Below are 16,937 nucleotides of genomic sequence, written 5' to 3'. Positions count from 1 at the left end.
TCTTCACTGATTAAATTTGATTAATCTAATATCATTTTTCATTCATTATTAGTACTACAAAATTTGTTTTCCTTGTCGAAACGTTCCTTTGGGCGACGAGAATCCCTTTTGTGTCCCATTTACTCTATCTAGTATAATACTTTATCCCCTCCCCATCTCTCTCGCTCTCTCTTAGTTCATCCCTCCCTCTCTCCCATCATCTCTACCCTTCCTCCCTCTCTCCTCTCTCTATCTCCCCCACCCCACCCTCTATCTCTCCCCCTTTTTTTTTTGTCTCTTTCCCTCTTTCCTCTCCCTCCCCCTCTTTCCTCCTCCTCCCTTTCTCTCTCTCTCTCTCTCTCTCTCTCTCTCTCTCTCCCTCTCACACTTCATCTCCCCCTTTCTCTCTCTTCATCTATTTCCACTCCTTGCTCTCAGAAATCACGTACCCTTTGACTAGTCTGTGTGTCTTCCATCTGTCATCAATCTTGGTATATGGTTTCTAACTCTTTTTCTAAATGTTTATCCATTATCACACCTCTGGATCAATTGAATCAAACTAATCAGAAGCCATCAGCCTCCTTCCTCGTAACTTTTATTCTGTCTTCATTTTATCTCACATTTTATCATGTTGAACCCCCAGGCGCGTACGCAGGATTTTTTTAAAGGGGGGGGGGGGATAATTTTTTAATCGGGCCGAAAATTTCGCAACGACTCAGCCAGCCGCTGAATAAGCGGGGGGGGGGGGGGGGGGGGGGGGGGGGGGGGGGGGGGGGGGTAAGAGGACATTGTTTTTGTTTTTGTTTGGTCTCGAAATTTGAAAATTTGACATTTTGCTCCATTGGGAGGGGGGGGGGGGGGGTAAGGTCAACTTTTTAGGGTCAGCCATTGGTATAATTTTTTTTTTTTTTAATTATCAAAGGGGGGGGGTTCAACCCCCCCCCCCTCCCTGCGTACGCGCCTGTGAACCCCTCTGTGTCTGGTTGAAGACACACGCTCCTGTAACAATCTGCTCCGTGGTCAACAGTCTACCTTAATCGAGTTCCTTAGTTCAACACTGGACCCAACAGTATACTTTAAAACCTCAACTCCCCCCTAAAAAAATATTTAAAAAAAAACTCCTTGTGTAGCTCCCCCTCTCTCTCTCCCTCCCTCCTCTCTCTCTCCCCCTTTCTCTCTCTATTTCTCTCTCTGTCTATCTGTCTGCCCCCAATCCATCCATCTCTATCTCTGTCTCTATCTCTCTCTCTCTCTCTCCAAACCAATAGACATCTTCCACAAACCAATTGGTCAGTGCTTCTCCATATCGCTCATTACTTTACTCCTTACATTTTACATACTACATCATAGTACACATATTATATGTACATTATAATGTACTTTATTATAGGATGCATTTTATGATTTTAGTACTTTTTTTGTTGTTGTAAATAGATGAATGAAACATCACATCAGCTGAGCAGCAGCGAACCAGTTCGATTTTCCTCTGTGGGACTCTCCTTACAAGGGGTATGACCAGCTGTCAACAATTATCTGCTGATACATAAACTTACTATTGTACGCAGCAATTGCACAAGATATGCAAAAACAAATATTTTGGCAGAGTTATACCTGCTTTAGCAACACAGGGTGAGGGGCAAGTTCAAGGCAATTTTCCCCACACGTTACCAATTAACCCTTTTGCTTACGGTAACCTGGTGGTCCCTGTGTTGAGCCTATGGGACCTATACCATTCAGCAGTCAACGGGTTAACATTAATGTCATAAATGTCAAGTTGACATCAAAATTTCTCTTTTACTTGATAACTGTAAAACATGTACTTACTAGAGCATCAATCTCCCCCCAAAACAATTGAGGAAAATAGTGCCTTTCATGTAAAAACTATGTCAATTCCATTGATATCGATGTATGGGGCACACATTGAACTTGCACCTCAGACTTAAACAGTACAAGCATGGGCATATACGAGATTTAGGTATGACTGCAAAACCATCACTTGATTCATGTTTTCGACATCGTATTTTAAAAGGAGTAAAAAAAACTTTAATCAAGTACCAACAGTCTTGATCTGTGAAATGTATCTTCATACTTATGACCCCAAAACCATACACTTTATAATCATTGTTAAAGCTTTTGAAATTTTCTAGTTTCACACATTTTATATCTCCTCTCCATCAAAACTTATGTGATGTACCATTATTAAAGGATAATCCGACCCTAATAATAAATTGCTCTGATAGACAGTAAACAAAATCAGAGAAGCAGATTGATGAAAGAAAAGGATCTTCAAATTGAGTGAATTGGTAATGTCACTGTGACATAGGGGTTGACAACTCTCCCATTTATTTTTTTCATCACAAAAATTGTTTCAATTTTTTTTTTCTCTCTCTTCAAATGTGTGATTCACAAGGGTGATGTCTTTTTAGAGGATCATGTGTAGTACCCCAATGGAGAAGGTGCTTATGAGAGAAACAGAAATTGATGATACTTTTGTTCATGACAAACGGGAGAGTTGTCCATTACTATGTCACGATCCATTGACTAAATTGCCAATTTGAGATTCGCATAGATGTAGTGATTTTATAGTTCAAACATTTATAAGTATCTAACATTGGTCCAATATATATTTTAAAATTTGGATTGCTCTTAAATCATTTTGTCAACAGTTATGAAACGATATTCATATACATGTACATGCTGTTTCATCAACATATATTCTCGCATTTTAGATGGTTCAAATTTGTATATCCCATCAATAAAACTTTAGGATGAGACATAGAAATGTTGACTTTGGAAGCACTTGCACTTAAAAGCAGACGCAATATGCCCTAAATAAATATAAAAACAATATTATTTCTTGAATCATTGTATGATACAAATATTTTATGAATTATTCTAAAAAGGGTAAAATATAAGGCACTTGGGAAAGTCAAATGAACATAAAATGAAAATAAAATTTTCTGTATTATTGGAACATTTGCTAATGTTGTTTTCACTCACATGTCTATTTTCTTAGTTTTCTTCTTCTTCTTTGCTGAAGGTTGAGATTCATTTGCTTGATCAGTAACCAGTGGAGCTGAATCAGAGTTCTCTGATGACTTTCTTTTACTGCCCTTCTTCTTCTTTTCTTTCTTTCCACATTTGTCCATAACAAGCTCATCACTTTCCTCAGATTCATTCTTACTCTTCTTATGTTTCTTTTTGATTTGTTTAACATCATCACTGATTTCATCTGAGGCACACACATCAACATTCATTTCATTCTCTTTCCTCCGTTTCTTCTTTTTCTTCCTTTCATTCTTATCTTTCTGATCATCTTCCACCACATCAGCCTTCAAAGCTTCCTCTTGGCTTTCAACTGTTTCCTCTTTGCCGACTTTAGCCTTCTTTTTCTTCTTGGAGTGCTTCTCGTCAAGAGATTGGCCGTGTCCGTTAATAGTGTCCTCTGGAACCTGTCTCTTTGATACTCCAGTCCCACTCTTCCCAGTCCGCTCAAAGAGGGCCACAAAGAATCCATTAGTCAAGTCCGTATGAGGCGATGCTCGCACGCAGCACTCCCCTATATGGTCCTCTTCCCCATCCTGACTGGTGGACAATCCTCTACGATCCCATGTACCCTGCATCACCGGCACCAGTCTGAACCCATCACTCTGCTCCAACACAGTCCTCACCACATCCTCATTCTCTTCCCTATGCACCGAGCAGGTGGAGTACACCACTCTCCTCACACTGGGAAAGGAGAGCGCATGAGTGAGGATGCGGCACTGGAGCTGATGCAGGGACCGGAGTCGCGCTCTATCCTCCTGCATGTCGTCATCCACCAAGTAGTCTTTCCTACTAGCCATACCAGACCCGCTACATGATGGATCTACTATGGTGTACTCTACACACATGTTCTCTTCACTACAGGGGTCAGTAGTCAAGAAGTCCTGATGGATAGTCTTAGCTGCAGACACTCCTGCTCTCTCTAGAAGGGTATTCATCACACTGATTCGTTTAGGGTCCAGGTCGTAGGAATAAATTTTCCTGAAAATTATGGAGAAAATGTAAAGCAGTTTAAGATTTTTACTTCATTAATTGAATAGGAAGGTTCAATGAAAATTCTAATTGTTGTTTTACTAATACACAATTAAAACAAAAAAGCAAAGACAAATTTATTCACAAAGAGTTGAGTGGTCCTCACATGATAGTTAGTAGTAATGCACATTCTTGAACAAAAGTATGTTGCTGAAACTGAAGTGATATAACTGTAAGAATGAAATAATCATTTTTAGCTGTGACAGCTGGTTATTGGTTAATATTTTGCCCTACCCCCTCCCCTTTAGATTTCCCTGTTTTATTGTCTCTCAAATGAACTCTTCGTTACCACTTGTATTTATCTGATGACAAGACACTGATCAAGAATAGATATGTACACCAATACTACATACTCTGTGTCTATCACTATATAGATCTCAACAAGAGAGGGCCCTCTTGAGAATGAGCTTCACATAGCAATTGGCACCTACACTAATAAGATAGAGAGAGTTAAGCAATGTATGAGTAGCAGAGTTGACCTTGGGAGCAAGGGAGACAGAGAGACAGAGAGTCAGAAGGAGGAGACACCAAGTCACTTCCTGAGTTGAAAGTGTTGCATAGAAAGAGCTCAGAGAGGATAGCATCTACAAAGTAGGGATGAAACAGCATAAAACACAAAAAGAAAAAGAGAACAAAAAACTTACGCATCATTTCTGAGCAAGCTAGCCATGTGGCTAGTCTTGTTACCAGGAGCTGAGCAAGCATCTATTACATGTGAGCCTGGTTTAGCAGATAGGACATAAGCTGGAAAACAGCTGGCCTGGAAAGAGAAAAAATACAAGAAACAAATTTGGTAACTACACCTTTAAAGCAAGAGATGAATTTGAGGATGAATCTTTGCGGCAAGATATTTCTTTTGAACGAGGAGAGGAATTTCCTACTCTAAAGAGATTCTGCATATATCAGAATATTCTTTTTGAGCTTCCATTATCAAGAAACCATAAATCATTGTGTGGGGGTCGTTCTTCTATTTCAAGGGACCACTTTGCTGTCTCTCTCCATCCCCGTGCTTCCCCCATCCTCATAGACACTTGTTCCTCAAAATAAGCTATTAAACGACAAGTCGATATCTTGCTTACCTGCTTTGTGTCAATTTTCTTTTCTTTTTTTGAGTATTTTTACTAAAAACGAAGACATTAGTAAACACTTTCTCACAGGTTTAATGGCAACCGCTGCACAATACAAGTGGGGTGCGACGGTGGGGTGCAGGCACGAATGCGTGCCTAAAGTTAGCAAATGCAATCTCAGATCCTCATTAAATTCATGCAAGTAATTCACATTATGAATTGATGATGACTGACCCCGGCTCTGAGCTGCACAGGCCCCGCTATGGCTGGAGTTTTCAAACACGCAAATCTATTGTCTGAACTTATTCGCAACAACGTTTATAGCCTATAATGCCTTCATAAAGAGTAATAATCCCGCAAATGTTTTCTATAACGTTTCAAGATGACACACTCCTGAATGAAATGTCAAATGATTTGAGCATATAGCCGTAGATATTATAGGTAAACAAGTGCAAGTCTAGCTAGCTGGCTGTGTGTTTGTCTAGGATGTGACGTCACGATTCAGAGCTCGCTACGCTTGCGTGCTTGGCTTGTTTTTGTTCAGGGGTCTGTGAAGGGTCTTGAAAATTGCATTTGACGCCTTTCCATGATATCTATATGATTTTTCAGCAAAATATTCATGTCTTCAAGAGAAAATCTTTTCATCCATATATAACTTGTCCATAATTATCAGTATTAAAGAATTTTTGGGGGGTAACTCCTTTAACTCTTTGCCCGCCACGTACACAATCCCCCCTGTGCCACATTGTTTTTAGGGTGCCACCTTAGGAGGGGTTCTGCATGGACTATGCTTATTCAACTCGCAATAACTTTTGATTGGTGTACTGTAATGAAAAACTTTGTGTAGCAATATTGTATAGAAATTAATAGTCTTGCCAATGGTATCATTTTTGTAATGTATATTATCATAAATTTTGAGATTATCAACTATACATTTTGTATCCAAGTTTTCGTTTAGAAGGGTATTCTATACCTCTTATATCTAATACTTTGTTATGGAGGTTTATGTCCTGAGTTAGTTCATTGAAAAGATGTATTCATGAGCTTTCACTACATACCAAATTCATGTGTTGAAGGTCACAATGAGCCTGGTAATTTAGGATTGAATAAAGAGTAAGCCGACAATGAACTAATCTCCTATTGAAATTGACCCTGGGTACTTTTGAATAGACTTCCTGTCTCTTGATTGTACTTTGATGACCTTTATTGTGTCTGTAGGTAAGATGGTGTAACATTCTATTATTATTTGCAAGGCTGTGCAAGCTATTAGAATTGAAAGAAATGAATACAAGAACTTATTGATTTTCTACACTAATAAGGCAAGCCATGAACATAATGTATGCTTGAAACATGTACTAAGTTATGAATTGTAGAAAGCTGATGTATAATAAATAAGAATAAAATATATTCGTCTACATATGTAGTCTCATATTGACATGTTCATTATAACAAGAGGTAGACAGAGAGAGGGAGAGAGAAAGAAAGAGAATAAGAACGAAGAGACAGGCAGATTGGGAAAGAAATAAGAAGAGACAGGGAGAGATAGAGAGAGAGAAAGAAAGAGATATAAGCAGATACAGAAAATGAGAGTGAGAAGATAGAGATAGAGGGGGAGGGGAAGAAGAAAGAGATAGGCAGATAGGGATATAAATAAGAAGAGACACGGAGAGAGAAAGACAGATAGGCAGACAGAGAAAGAAAGGCAGAAAGAGAAAGTGAGGATGAGAAGATACAGAGGGGCAGAGAGAAATAAGAAACAAGGAGAGAGAGAGAGAGAGAGAGATAGCGGCAGATAGAGAAAGTGAGAGTGAAAAGAAGATATAGGCAGGGAGAGGGGAAGAAGAAAGAGAGAGGCAGATAAACTCTTCAAACTCGCTGTCTGAATCGTGATTGATGTCCACGCCATTATCATGTTCTGTGGGATTACGCAAAAGTGTACGTGTGGGACCAGGCTCATCTTCCTCGTCAGAGTCGGTCTCGCTCTCCTCTGAATCAGAGTCGGCTGTTGGAACAGGGTCCATCACAAGTTCTCGTACCTGATCAGCAGTGAAGAAGTCCCGTCTCCTCCTAATAGGGGCCGTCCTAGCTCATCAGAATATTTGCAAAAGCAGTTTCAAAAACTCAATTTTTCTCGGAAAATGTCAATGTAAACAATGTCTGCGAAAGCGGTGCAATGAAGTGTGATGTGTATACAATGCGAAGCACGCGTTACTATTGTGTGTGTGTGCGTACAATAGAATTAAATGCGTTCCGTGTGTATTGTGAATGAAATGTGACTTGAGTCGAAGTTGGCAGCCCGCTGCATGTTCCGCTAACCGAACGAAGCGGGCAAAGAGTTAACAAACATTACCGCATTTTGCGTTCCGGACACATCATGCAACTACCTTTTGCTAAGCTTCCTAAGGGTGTCTACTTTATTTCAAGAAATGTACCTTGTCCATGAGAATGATGTGACCTTGAAGATAAAGAGGGTGACTGTGGAAGTCTGTCCTTGCTGCAAACACCAGGACATCATCTAGATGAAGATCAGCAGCAAACTCATACTGACCCAGACTCCGACTCACATCCACACTCAGGTTACTGTAGACAGCCAAAGGATAACAACCAAGATTTGGTTAATTGTCATAATAAGGGCTACACACACTAACATTCAGGGGTGATAGTGAGCACTAAAAAAAAAATAGTATTTTGGTTTCCTTTAACCACGCCCCCCTTGAGTAAAAAAAAAAAACGAAGATTCGAGGGGAAAATGGCATCTAACAACATTTTCCCCCCTTTTAAGTAAGACAAATTGGGAAATAATAGGGAAAACATAGGGGAGAATAGAGAAAATAAGGGGAGAGAATAGAGAAAATAAGGGAAAAATCAGGAAAATCAGAATAAAATCAGGAAAAAGAAAGAAACTAGATGGAACTTCGACTGCGCGCAGTCGAAAATGATGCCTCTGTCAAAGAGCAATTTTACAAACCAAAACAGAAGATTTTTTTTAAATTCAAGTTCAATTGTAATCCATTAACAGGTTCTCAGAATATCGTGATTACAAGCAATTTCTCATATACATATATGACCCTTTGATCTTTGACCTCATGACCCTAAAATCTACTCAGTTCATTGGCTCTGCAAGATGTATTGAGTTAAATAGTAATCCATCTGTCAGTTCTAATGAGAATGCGTTCACAAGCTATTTTTGCATACATAATGAGCCCATGACCTTTGACCTTTGAACTCATGACCCAAGAATCTACTCAGTTCATTGGCTCTGCAAGATACATACATGATCTAAGTTTGGTAGGAATCCATCAATCTGTTCTAATGATAATGCGATCACAAGCTATTTTTGCATACATAGTGAGCCCTGTGACCCTTGACCTTTGACCTACTGACCCCAAAATCTAATCAGTTCATCGGCTTTGCAAGATACATACATGACCAAAGTTTGGCAGGAATCCATCAATCAGTTCTTCAGATAACGCGATCACAAGCTGTTTTTGCATAAATAATGAGCCCTGTGACCCTTGACCTTTGACCTCGTGACCCCAAAATCTAATCAGTTCATCGGCTCTGCAAGATACATACATGACCAAAGTTTGGCAGCAATCCATCAATCGGTTCTTCAGATAACGCGATCACAAGCTGTTTTTGCATACATAATGACCCCTATGACCCTTGACCTTTGACCTCGTGACCCCAAAATCTAATCAGTTCATCGGCTCTGCAAGATACATACATGACCAAAGTTTGGCAGGGATCCATCAATCGGTTCTTCAGATAACGCGATCACGAGAACGGGACGTACGGACGGACGGATGGACGTACGGACGGACGTACGGACAACCCGAAAACATAATGCCTCCGGCTACTTCGTAACGGAGGCATAAAAACATCGGTTAAAATTCTGGTTTATCAGGCTTGAACATTGTAGGAAGCGGGTCCAGGATTGAATTATTTACAGTCTGTATGCATGAGCCTAATGTAAATATTTCTAAATTTTGTGTCCCATGTGTCCCAAGCACCTGTTTAGTGTTGAGCAACAAACATTTAATGCACCAAGGAAGACAAATTTTGTGTGATGTAACATTTCTTTCCAGCAACATTTTCTCCAGGCTGTCACACCTCATGGAATAGGGTTGAGGTTCAGTTTTATGTCAGGTATAGGCCCAGTCAGAGGTAGAAGTAAAGAGAGTGGTTAGAGTAGGAATCTGAACACAGACCAACTGTCATCTGGACATGTGTTGGACAACCAAATTTTGCCACATGTTTTGAAACAACACCACTTCCAGACCTTTTTTTTTTTCATTAAACTATCATTTTTTAATAGACCATCATTTCCTATTTCATGAAGTTTGGAAGAATTTGTTTTTTTTCCTAAGTCAATGACATTTTGTGTCATCATTAAAGCCTGAAAATGGAGGATTTGTATTTTTTTAGCACAAAACAAATTGCAAAAGTATTTTCTTTTCTAAATCAGTGTTTTTTTTTCTTTTTCTAAGCTGTAATAATATTCTGTTCAAGATTGGATAAGCATGTTTATGCTTGCAGGTAAACAACAAGTGGACTGATGGATTAATAATAATAATAATAACATGGCAAATACTGGTTAACGCCATATACGACTTCTTTACGGTCAGCGTGCGAAACAGACTGAAGATCTCCTAACGCTTCGGTTTTGTGTAAGTTGCACGCTTCATATTATACCCGATTGGCTCCTGAGTCGTGCTACACCCCCTTTAATGCCTTACCAAAGGGCTCAAGCACATCAACTTGGTTTTAAACCCAGAGGCCTCCCAGTTACAAAACCACTACTCTACCATTGATCCATTTGTGTTCCTCTCCTATTCTGTATGAAAACTAATTCAGATTACACGATCAAACAGTGGATATTGAATTTGATTTCCTATAAACAGTCTTGACATGGTTTTGATTCATACCTGATATACTTTGGAGTAGCATCTTGTTTCTCTTCTTCTGCTTCATCCCTCGTCATCACACAGGTGTACCCAGCCTCGATGAAAGCAGCGATGACATCATCAATGCTGGTCTTCAGGAGGTTCACACGTATGTACCTTGGAATAGAAACTGAGAATAGAGATTGCATTATGTTTTTATGCTAATAGGCATAGCACATTAGACATGATATGAGAGGAGCATCGGCTCTGAGGACACAGTGTACATATGTTCACTGTCTAGGTATAAATCATGATTTAGTTCGAAATATGCATAGAACGGAGCTGGTAGCCCCTCTCCACAACCCTTCAGGATTAATGTTGATGGTTGCTATCAGTTTGACTAAGTATATTTTCATACCGCAGGAAAATTGCTTAGATGCATTTGGCAGGCCAGATCGCTCTGCCTGCCTCAGCATCACCCGCTTTTTACTAATTTACACTCTACATTCATAGTCTTTAGATTTCATTAGGTAGAGTAAAATATATTTTTCTATATTTCAACTTCTGCACCGAGGTCCTGTTCATACTAGATAACTGCAAAATACAAACAATAACATCAAGTTATTGATGAAGTACATCATACAGTCAATTCTGTCTTAGTCGCAACTCTAAAAGCCCACGTCTCTAGTGAACCTGTATTTTGTTTCCCTCAATAAAGAAATGTGTGTTGTAGAAACTGTCTAGAAAGGCCTCCTGTCTAAAGTGGCCACTTTCTCTCTTTCCCTTAGGTGGCCTCAATGTTAGACAGGTTTGACTGTATTTATAAAACCTAATTTTAAAAGGTGAGCAATGTTTAAGCCCCTCCACATGGAGCAAAATATCATTTTAAAAATACATTCAACATTTTGTGTACAATACACTCAATACTACTATACATGCAAGATAACATGGATATATCCTGGTATGCATAATTTGTATACAACTTTTGTCTTTTTAAGAAAAAGGAAACTGCTTTACCTTCATCTTTGACTTGACTTGGTAACAGATCAGATGAACTGGTAGCTCCTTTCTTCTCTTTCATCTTCTGTAGCTCAGCCTTCAGCTCCTTCTTCTGTTTGACCACAGCCTTACGATACTTTCCCGAGCATGCGCCAGCAAGCTTCTTGCCAAACAGAAAGTCGTACAGGAGCACCTGAAAAAGAATTTGGTTAAATTAGAACATTAAGAAGGAGTTCAGATCTATGATTCCAGGTATAGGATTTTTGTACAATGGGATCTATAATTCTGCACATGTATTTCAGTGTACGTGTTTGCATGCATGTTTAATAGGTGTAGTTATTTTGGTACATCATCAAAATTTACTGTCTGATCCCCCCTATTTTCGGGAGGGGGTTGTCCTTTGGGGGTGGTTGTCCTCGGGGGGGGGGGGGGGGGTAGTTTTCTCGCTGGTAATTGCCCAGGGTGATTGTTCTAGAACCACCTTGTACATGATGTACACCATACTTACCAGTGCTAGGTTTCTATCCATCCATGGGACCTTCTGTAGAAATGCAGTGCTGTCAATGATCTCCTCAATGATTGTAGCATACTTCAATGACTCGCAGACAAGGGCATACAACTGGCGGATATTCTGGGAAAAGTAGAACAATAATAGTGACATTTATTTTCACAGTCTACACTATTGAGGGCGTGCTTCAAGTGAAAATTTTGAGACAAAAAACTGTGACCAGCTTCATAAGCAAATCAATATCAAACTGTATATGCATGTATGCTGTACATGGAAAATAAAGTGTGGTGAGTGATGTAGTTTTTTGTTGTTTAAACTAATACCCAACCTGCACTATGAACATGACTGACAAAGAGAGCAGACAAAATATACAGTTCCTCAGGTAGACAAAGGAACACCCCTTCACTGCTATTATGTACAAATGTGTAGAACAGGTGTCACATGCATATTCAATTTTTTACATAATAGCAGTGAAGGGATGTTCTTTTGTCTACCTGAGGAACTGTATATTTTGTCCGCTTTCTTTGTCAGTCACGTTCATAGTGCTGTCAAATAATCCAGAACACTTCAAATTAATAAAGGTGGCAAGTATGATCCTGTGTGCTTTTATTGGCTCACAAACATTTGAAATTAGCCTTATTACTATTAGGCCAATCTTCCCACCGTCCCAATTAGAGTTATCCTAATTACCTTGCATTTTGATTCAAATTTGCAAACAATTACAGCTCAAAATTGTTATAAGAATTCTTGTCAACTTGGTTCACATGCAACATCAATTCAAACTATCTAGGTCTACTAAATAATTTGAAAAAGGTAATTTTTGGGGGAAAAATCAAACACTTTAAAGTGAAACTGTAAATGGCAAATAGACTATTCATAGTCTTATAGACCCAGCTCAGAGCCATAGTACTTCGAAGATTAACAACAGAAAAAGATTTTTTTCCCCTTCTTTTTCCTTTTTATAAAATTAAAATATGACCGCACAAATATTCTCCACGGAATCAATAATTAGACAGCCTGTCATAAATCTACGCCAACGTGTACAGACCTATGGGAGCCAGGCTAGAAAGGTTCTAACTGGGTAACTGATAGATAAACTTTGGCCCTTAATCAATTATGGCTATGCCTATCAGCAGGTCAGCGATTTCTTTTCATGACCAGAGGCAACAAAATGCGAGGGACGAGGGAGCAGTGGCGTAATGAGCAAAAATGTTTGGGGGGAGAAAAAAATCCACATCACCACCACTCTTAGTCTCTTACATGTTACACAGGCCCTGGGGACTTTTTTCTAAGTGGGGGTGGGGGGGGGGGGGCTATTTACGATCAGGTCGAGTAAAGCAAAGCAAAGTGGAGCGTAAATTGGCGTGGGGTCCAGGGGCAAAGCCCCGGCAGGTGTCAAGGGGCGAAGCCCAGGGTTTTAGGCATTTATTAAGGTCAATGAGAATATTTTGATATCTTATTTGTGACCCTGGCATGGAGGACACTAATTGGAGTGGGGTCCAGGGGGCGGAGGCCCCGGAGCCCCCAGAAGCTTAAGGGTTTTAGGCATTACATCACGTTCAGATGAGCATACAGGGGCCGCCTTAGGGCCCTTGGTGGGGTCAAGAGCCCCTGGAAGCTCAGGCGTTTAAAGCATTTAATTACGGTCAGATGAACAACCAGAGGCCCGCCTTCCGGCCTTTGGTGGGTTCCAGGGGGCAGAGTCCCGGAAGCTGGGGGGAAAATCATACCATTTCAGCAACATTTGTAATATCGCTGGTATCGAATAAGAAATAAACCACGTTTGAATTTCATTTGGGGGGGGGGGGGAATTACCCCTAAAGCCCCCACCCCCCCCCCCCCCCCCCAAAAAAAAAAAAAAAAAAAAAAAAACAGTGAACAAGTGCGAGGGAGCAATGGTGAATGAGACGGGTGAAGTGAACCCCTCACAGGTTCTCGAAGTTTTCTCTATTAAAAATTACAGTCCTTAGCAAAACTAGGGCATAAAAACAAGCAATACATGTAGATTATACTTCTTTCACACTTTACTCTTCTTGGCATTTATTTGTACATTTTGAAGGATATTAGCCTAGATCTAGAGTCTATGTGAGGTAGAAGAGTAAGAAGATTTTTTGCATTAGTATTTGTCTAAACGCTGCACTCTTTGTCACGATCCATTTGATTTATCAAGAATAACCCAAAACAAGTTTTGGGGCTAAAATTGTTCAAAAAGAAATATATACATATAAATTCACCTAAAATAAATAATAAATAGTGTCATTATCATATTTACATCATCAAACAATTTGCATATTTCTGTAAAGATTCTTAAATTGAAGAAAAAACCGATGAGTGTTTTTTTTTTGACAGTCGAATCAAAAGTTAGTTGAAGGATACCGTAATGTGATAGTTTATCAATACGTACTTTTTTGTTTATTGTGACGAGGAATTTTAGGCAAAATGTCTTTTCTCAGCCAGTTTTTATTCTAGAGTCTCATAAATACTCGTTATATAATTGATTTGATATTGAAAATATAATTTGGAAGAAGTAACTAGAGAGGGAATAATAATGCACATAGGCCCCAAAGGTATGACGGTATCCTAAGAAAAGACTATAGATCGACTATGGAAAACGGTGTGTAACATTCTTACCTCTCTTATTTATATGTTATAGTTTAATGATTTGTGATTTAATGTTTATATTCAGCTTTTTAAAGTTTCTGTATAATTTGTATTCTCACTTTTGTACATTTGCATTTCGCATCCCAGAGAATTACGTACCGAACTCGTCTATATTTTTCTCAAAATGATAGTGAAACTAATCGTCCATTTCGCGGCCCATGGAATGGCAACAAACTGACTTGTGATGGCGCTTTACAGCAATTAAAAAGATATGACAGGTTCGGAGCAGTGACAACTCGCTTGTCGCGGAAGTTGTCGCTCATCTTGGCAAAGACGGCTTCGTGAAACACTTACTTAGCTGACAAGTTGCGTGACAGTGGCGAGATGTCGTTGATCTTGTAGTTATGACGGTTTCGAGAAACGGCCCCCAGTATATTTGCTATAGTCTACAGGTCTAGACTCTAGCATTTTTTTCTTCACTTTTTCAAATTTTGAGCAGGACGATGCCCCCCCCCCCCCACCTCCTAAACAAATTGAGGGGGTATGTGCTCCATCCCCCCCCCCCACCCCGTCACTCTGGGATCACCGCCCCTGCCTATCAGTATCATTCACTTAGTCGTAGATCATTTATAGTATTAATATCATCATGAGAATTGAGACATGACTATCCCTACGTACGATCGATATGCCTGCAGGAGATAACCAGCCCTTTTTTGTATTAGTGGGACTGCAACCTGGTCTAGATCTAGGTCTAATTGTAAATCTTACCTTAGAATTACTTTCATAAACCAGCGATTTAATTGACTTTTCCTTTATCTGTGCCTTACTGATGACAGCAGATGCCTCATCGTAGATATCTGTTTTGACGAAATTCGGCGGCATGGCGAACTCTCTTAGATGAACTGCTTTAGAGGGAACACACGTGCTAATATGTCGACGGAGATCAGTGCAGTACACGCGTACGTCGATCAGTCGACCGGCCAGCTCAGGCCAGCGCAGGCGATAGGCAGGGCGCCGCGGGGCCCGGCATGCAGGGCTAGGGGTTGGGCAGCTCGGCTAGGCTTGGAGCGCGGAGCTCGCCACCTGTACAATGCTTCCATCTAAACCAGGCTTCGTCGCCCTCTATCAAAATTAAGGTTTTGATACATCCTGATTGGATATTTTCTTTCATTTAATTTGATATCAATGTAATGAATATTTGGGTGTAAAATAACGAAGTTTTTTTTTTTTTTTTTTTTTTTTTTTTTTTTTTTTTTTTTTCTGTTTTTATTGTTATTTTTGAAAAATTAACAGAGTAAAAGCAGCAATATAAAATACAATATCATCTTAAAACTACAAAACAGGCACGCACTCATGCACCCATAAACATACACACACACACACACGCACACACACACTCACATACTTTCCCAGAGGGCAAGTTTACATTTCAAAAAGTCAATGAAGATGTTAATGACAACAGAGCTTTGCAAGACTACTCCTAAATTTCAGTTAAACTTGATAGACCATTTCTTAAAATGGACTTGTAACTTATTTTTCTTTTGGGCAATTTTATATTCTATTTTTTGTTTGAACTTTACCATTGAAACAAATGCTTCGAAAATAAGTTCTTTTCCCTGAAACCTACATGAGTAAATATAATATTTTAAACATAAACAGAGAAAATTTATACAAGAGGCGTATTTGTCCCTTGACTGTATCCCAAACAAAAAATTAAATTTTGACAAAGTCAGATTATAACTGTGATCAGTGCCAGTGTTAATCTTATCCACCAATTTTTCCCACAGTGGTACAACTCTCCTACAGTCACAAAACAAGTGATCTAAAGTTTCTGGAAAATCTGAACAAAAATAACAATTAGCAGACTCCTTTCTCCCAATCTTGAACAAAAATGCATTAAAACCAATAGCATTATGGAAAATTTTGAAATAAAAACTCCTTAACTGAGTCTCAATCGTGCAACAAAAGTTACTCGTATGAATAATCGACCAATCCTTCTCTTTGGGTTGATGGCCAAATAGTTCCTCCCACTTACTCTCCCTTTTGGCATTAGTACAACTATATTTCTTCAGCAAAATATTATATGTATACTTAGACATTTTCTTTTGACTTAATAGATCTTTAAAAATTTGATTAAATATATTCTCATCCACATTAAGAGAATTATCAAACCACTCCAAAAATATGCCATTCATGAGGGAGTCATATTTTTTTTGGTCTCTAATAGGAATGTCAAACTCAATTACGAGGTCTTCAAATGTTTTGGGATTACCAAAACCATTATGTAATTGAAAAATGGAATGAATACCCCTTTCATACCAAACTGGATAGAAAAAATGTGTTCTATATTGCAATCTTACATTTCTATTCCACCAAATAAAATCTTGTAAATGAAACTGACATAAACCTAGTTCTCTTTTCATCTCTTGCCTATATAAATACCATGTCTTAATAGACGCTGTTAACTGGCAATTTTTAAGTTTTGCCAAAACCGAAGCAGGGGCATCTGCCTTAAAAAGGGCAAGATGGTCATCACAAAAGGTAGAAAGAATATATATTTCTATTGTTTTCCAACAACTTTCATATTTATCGTCTAATAGTTTAGCCATCCACAAAACTTTCTGCGCTTGAATAACGAAGTTAGTTATGTTTAGTTAATGTTAGTGAGGAGACCAATACTCGCATCCTTTGTGTACGGTGTCGGTGCAAGCCATATTTTTAAAAAGCCTTGTCTTTGATGGCCGGGCCTTTGCATTCGTAGTATAAATTCATGTGACATCATTTTCCATGCCATATTTGGAATCAGAAGGCTGGCTCTTT

General features: G+C 39.1%; 1 protein-coding gene across 1 annotated transcript; it reads right to left on the bottom strand.

The window, feature by feature from the left end:
- Positions 1–1,340: 1,340 nt before the first annotated feature.
- On the bottom strand, positions 1,341–15,062 carry LOC582829 (probable 28S rRNA (cytosine-C(5))-methyltransferase). The gene is made up of 7 exons (XM_030987342.1): positions 14,886–15,062; positions 11,517–11,639; positions 11,027–11,201; positions 10,052–10,199; positions 7,556–7,703; positions 4,701–4,816; positions 1,341–4,005 (listed from the first exon to the last, which is right to left on the bottom strand). The coding sequence occupies exons 1-7, from the start codon at positions 14,997–14,999 to the stop codon at positions 2,976–2,978; spliced, it is 1,854 nt and encodes a 617-aa protein (XP_030843202.1). The 5' UTR covers positions 15,000–15,062; the 3' UTR covers positions 1,341–2,975.
- Between the last annotated feature and the right edge of the window lie 1,875 nt (positions 15,063–16,937).

The sequence above is a fragment of the Strongylocentrotus purpuratus genome, unplaced genomic scaffold (assembly GCF_000002235.5).
Source record: "Strongylocentrotus purpuratus isolate Spur 01 unplaced genomic scaffold, Spur_5.0 spur5_scaffold_16, whole genome shotgun sequence".
Taxonomy (NCBI): Eukaryota; Metazoa; Echinodermata; class Echinoidea; order Camarodonta; family Strongylocentrotidae; genus Strongylocentrotus; species Strongylocentrotus purpuratus.
Note: the sequence above shows the minus strand (reverse complement) of the source record. Positions and strands in the feature narration are given on the sequence as shown.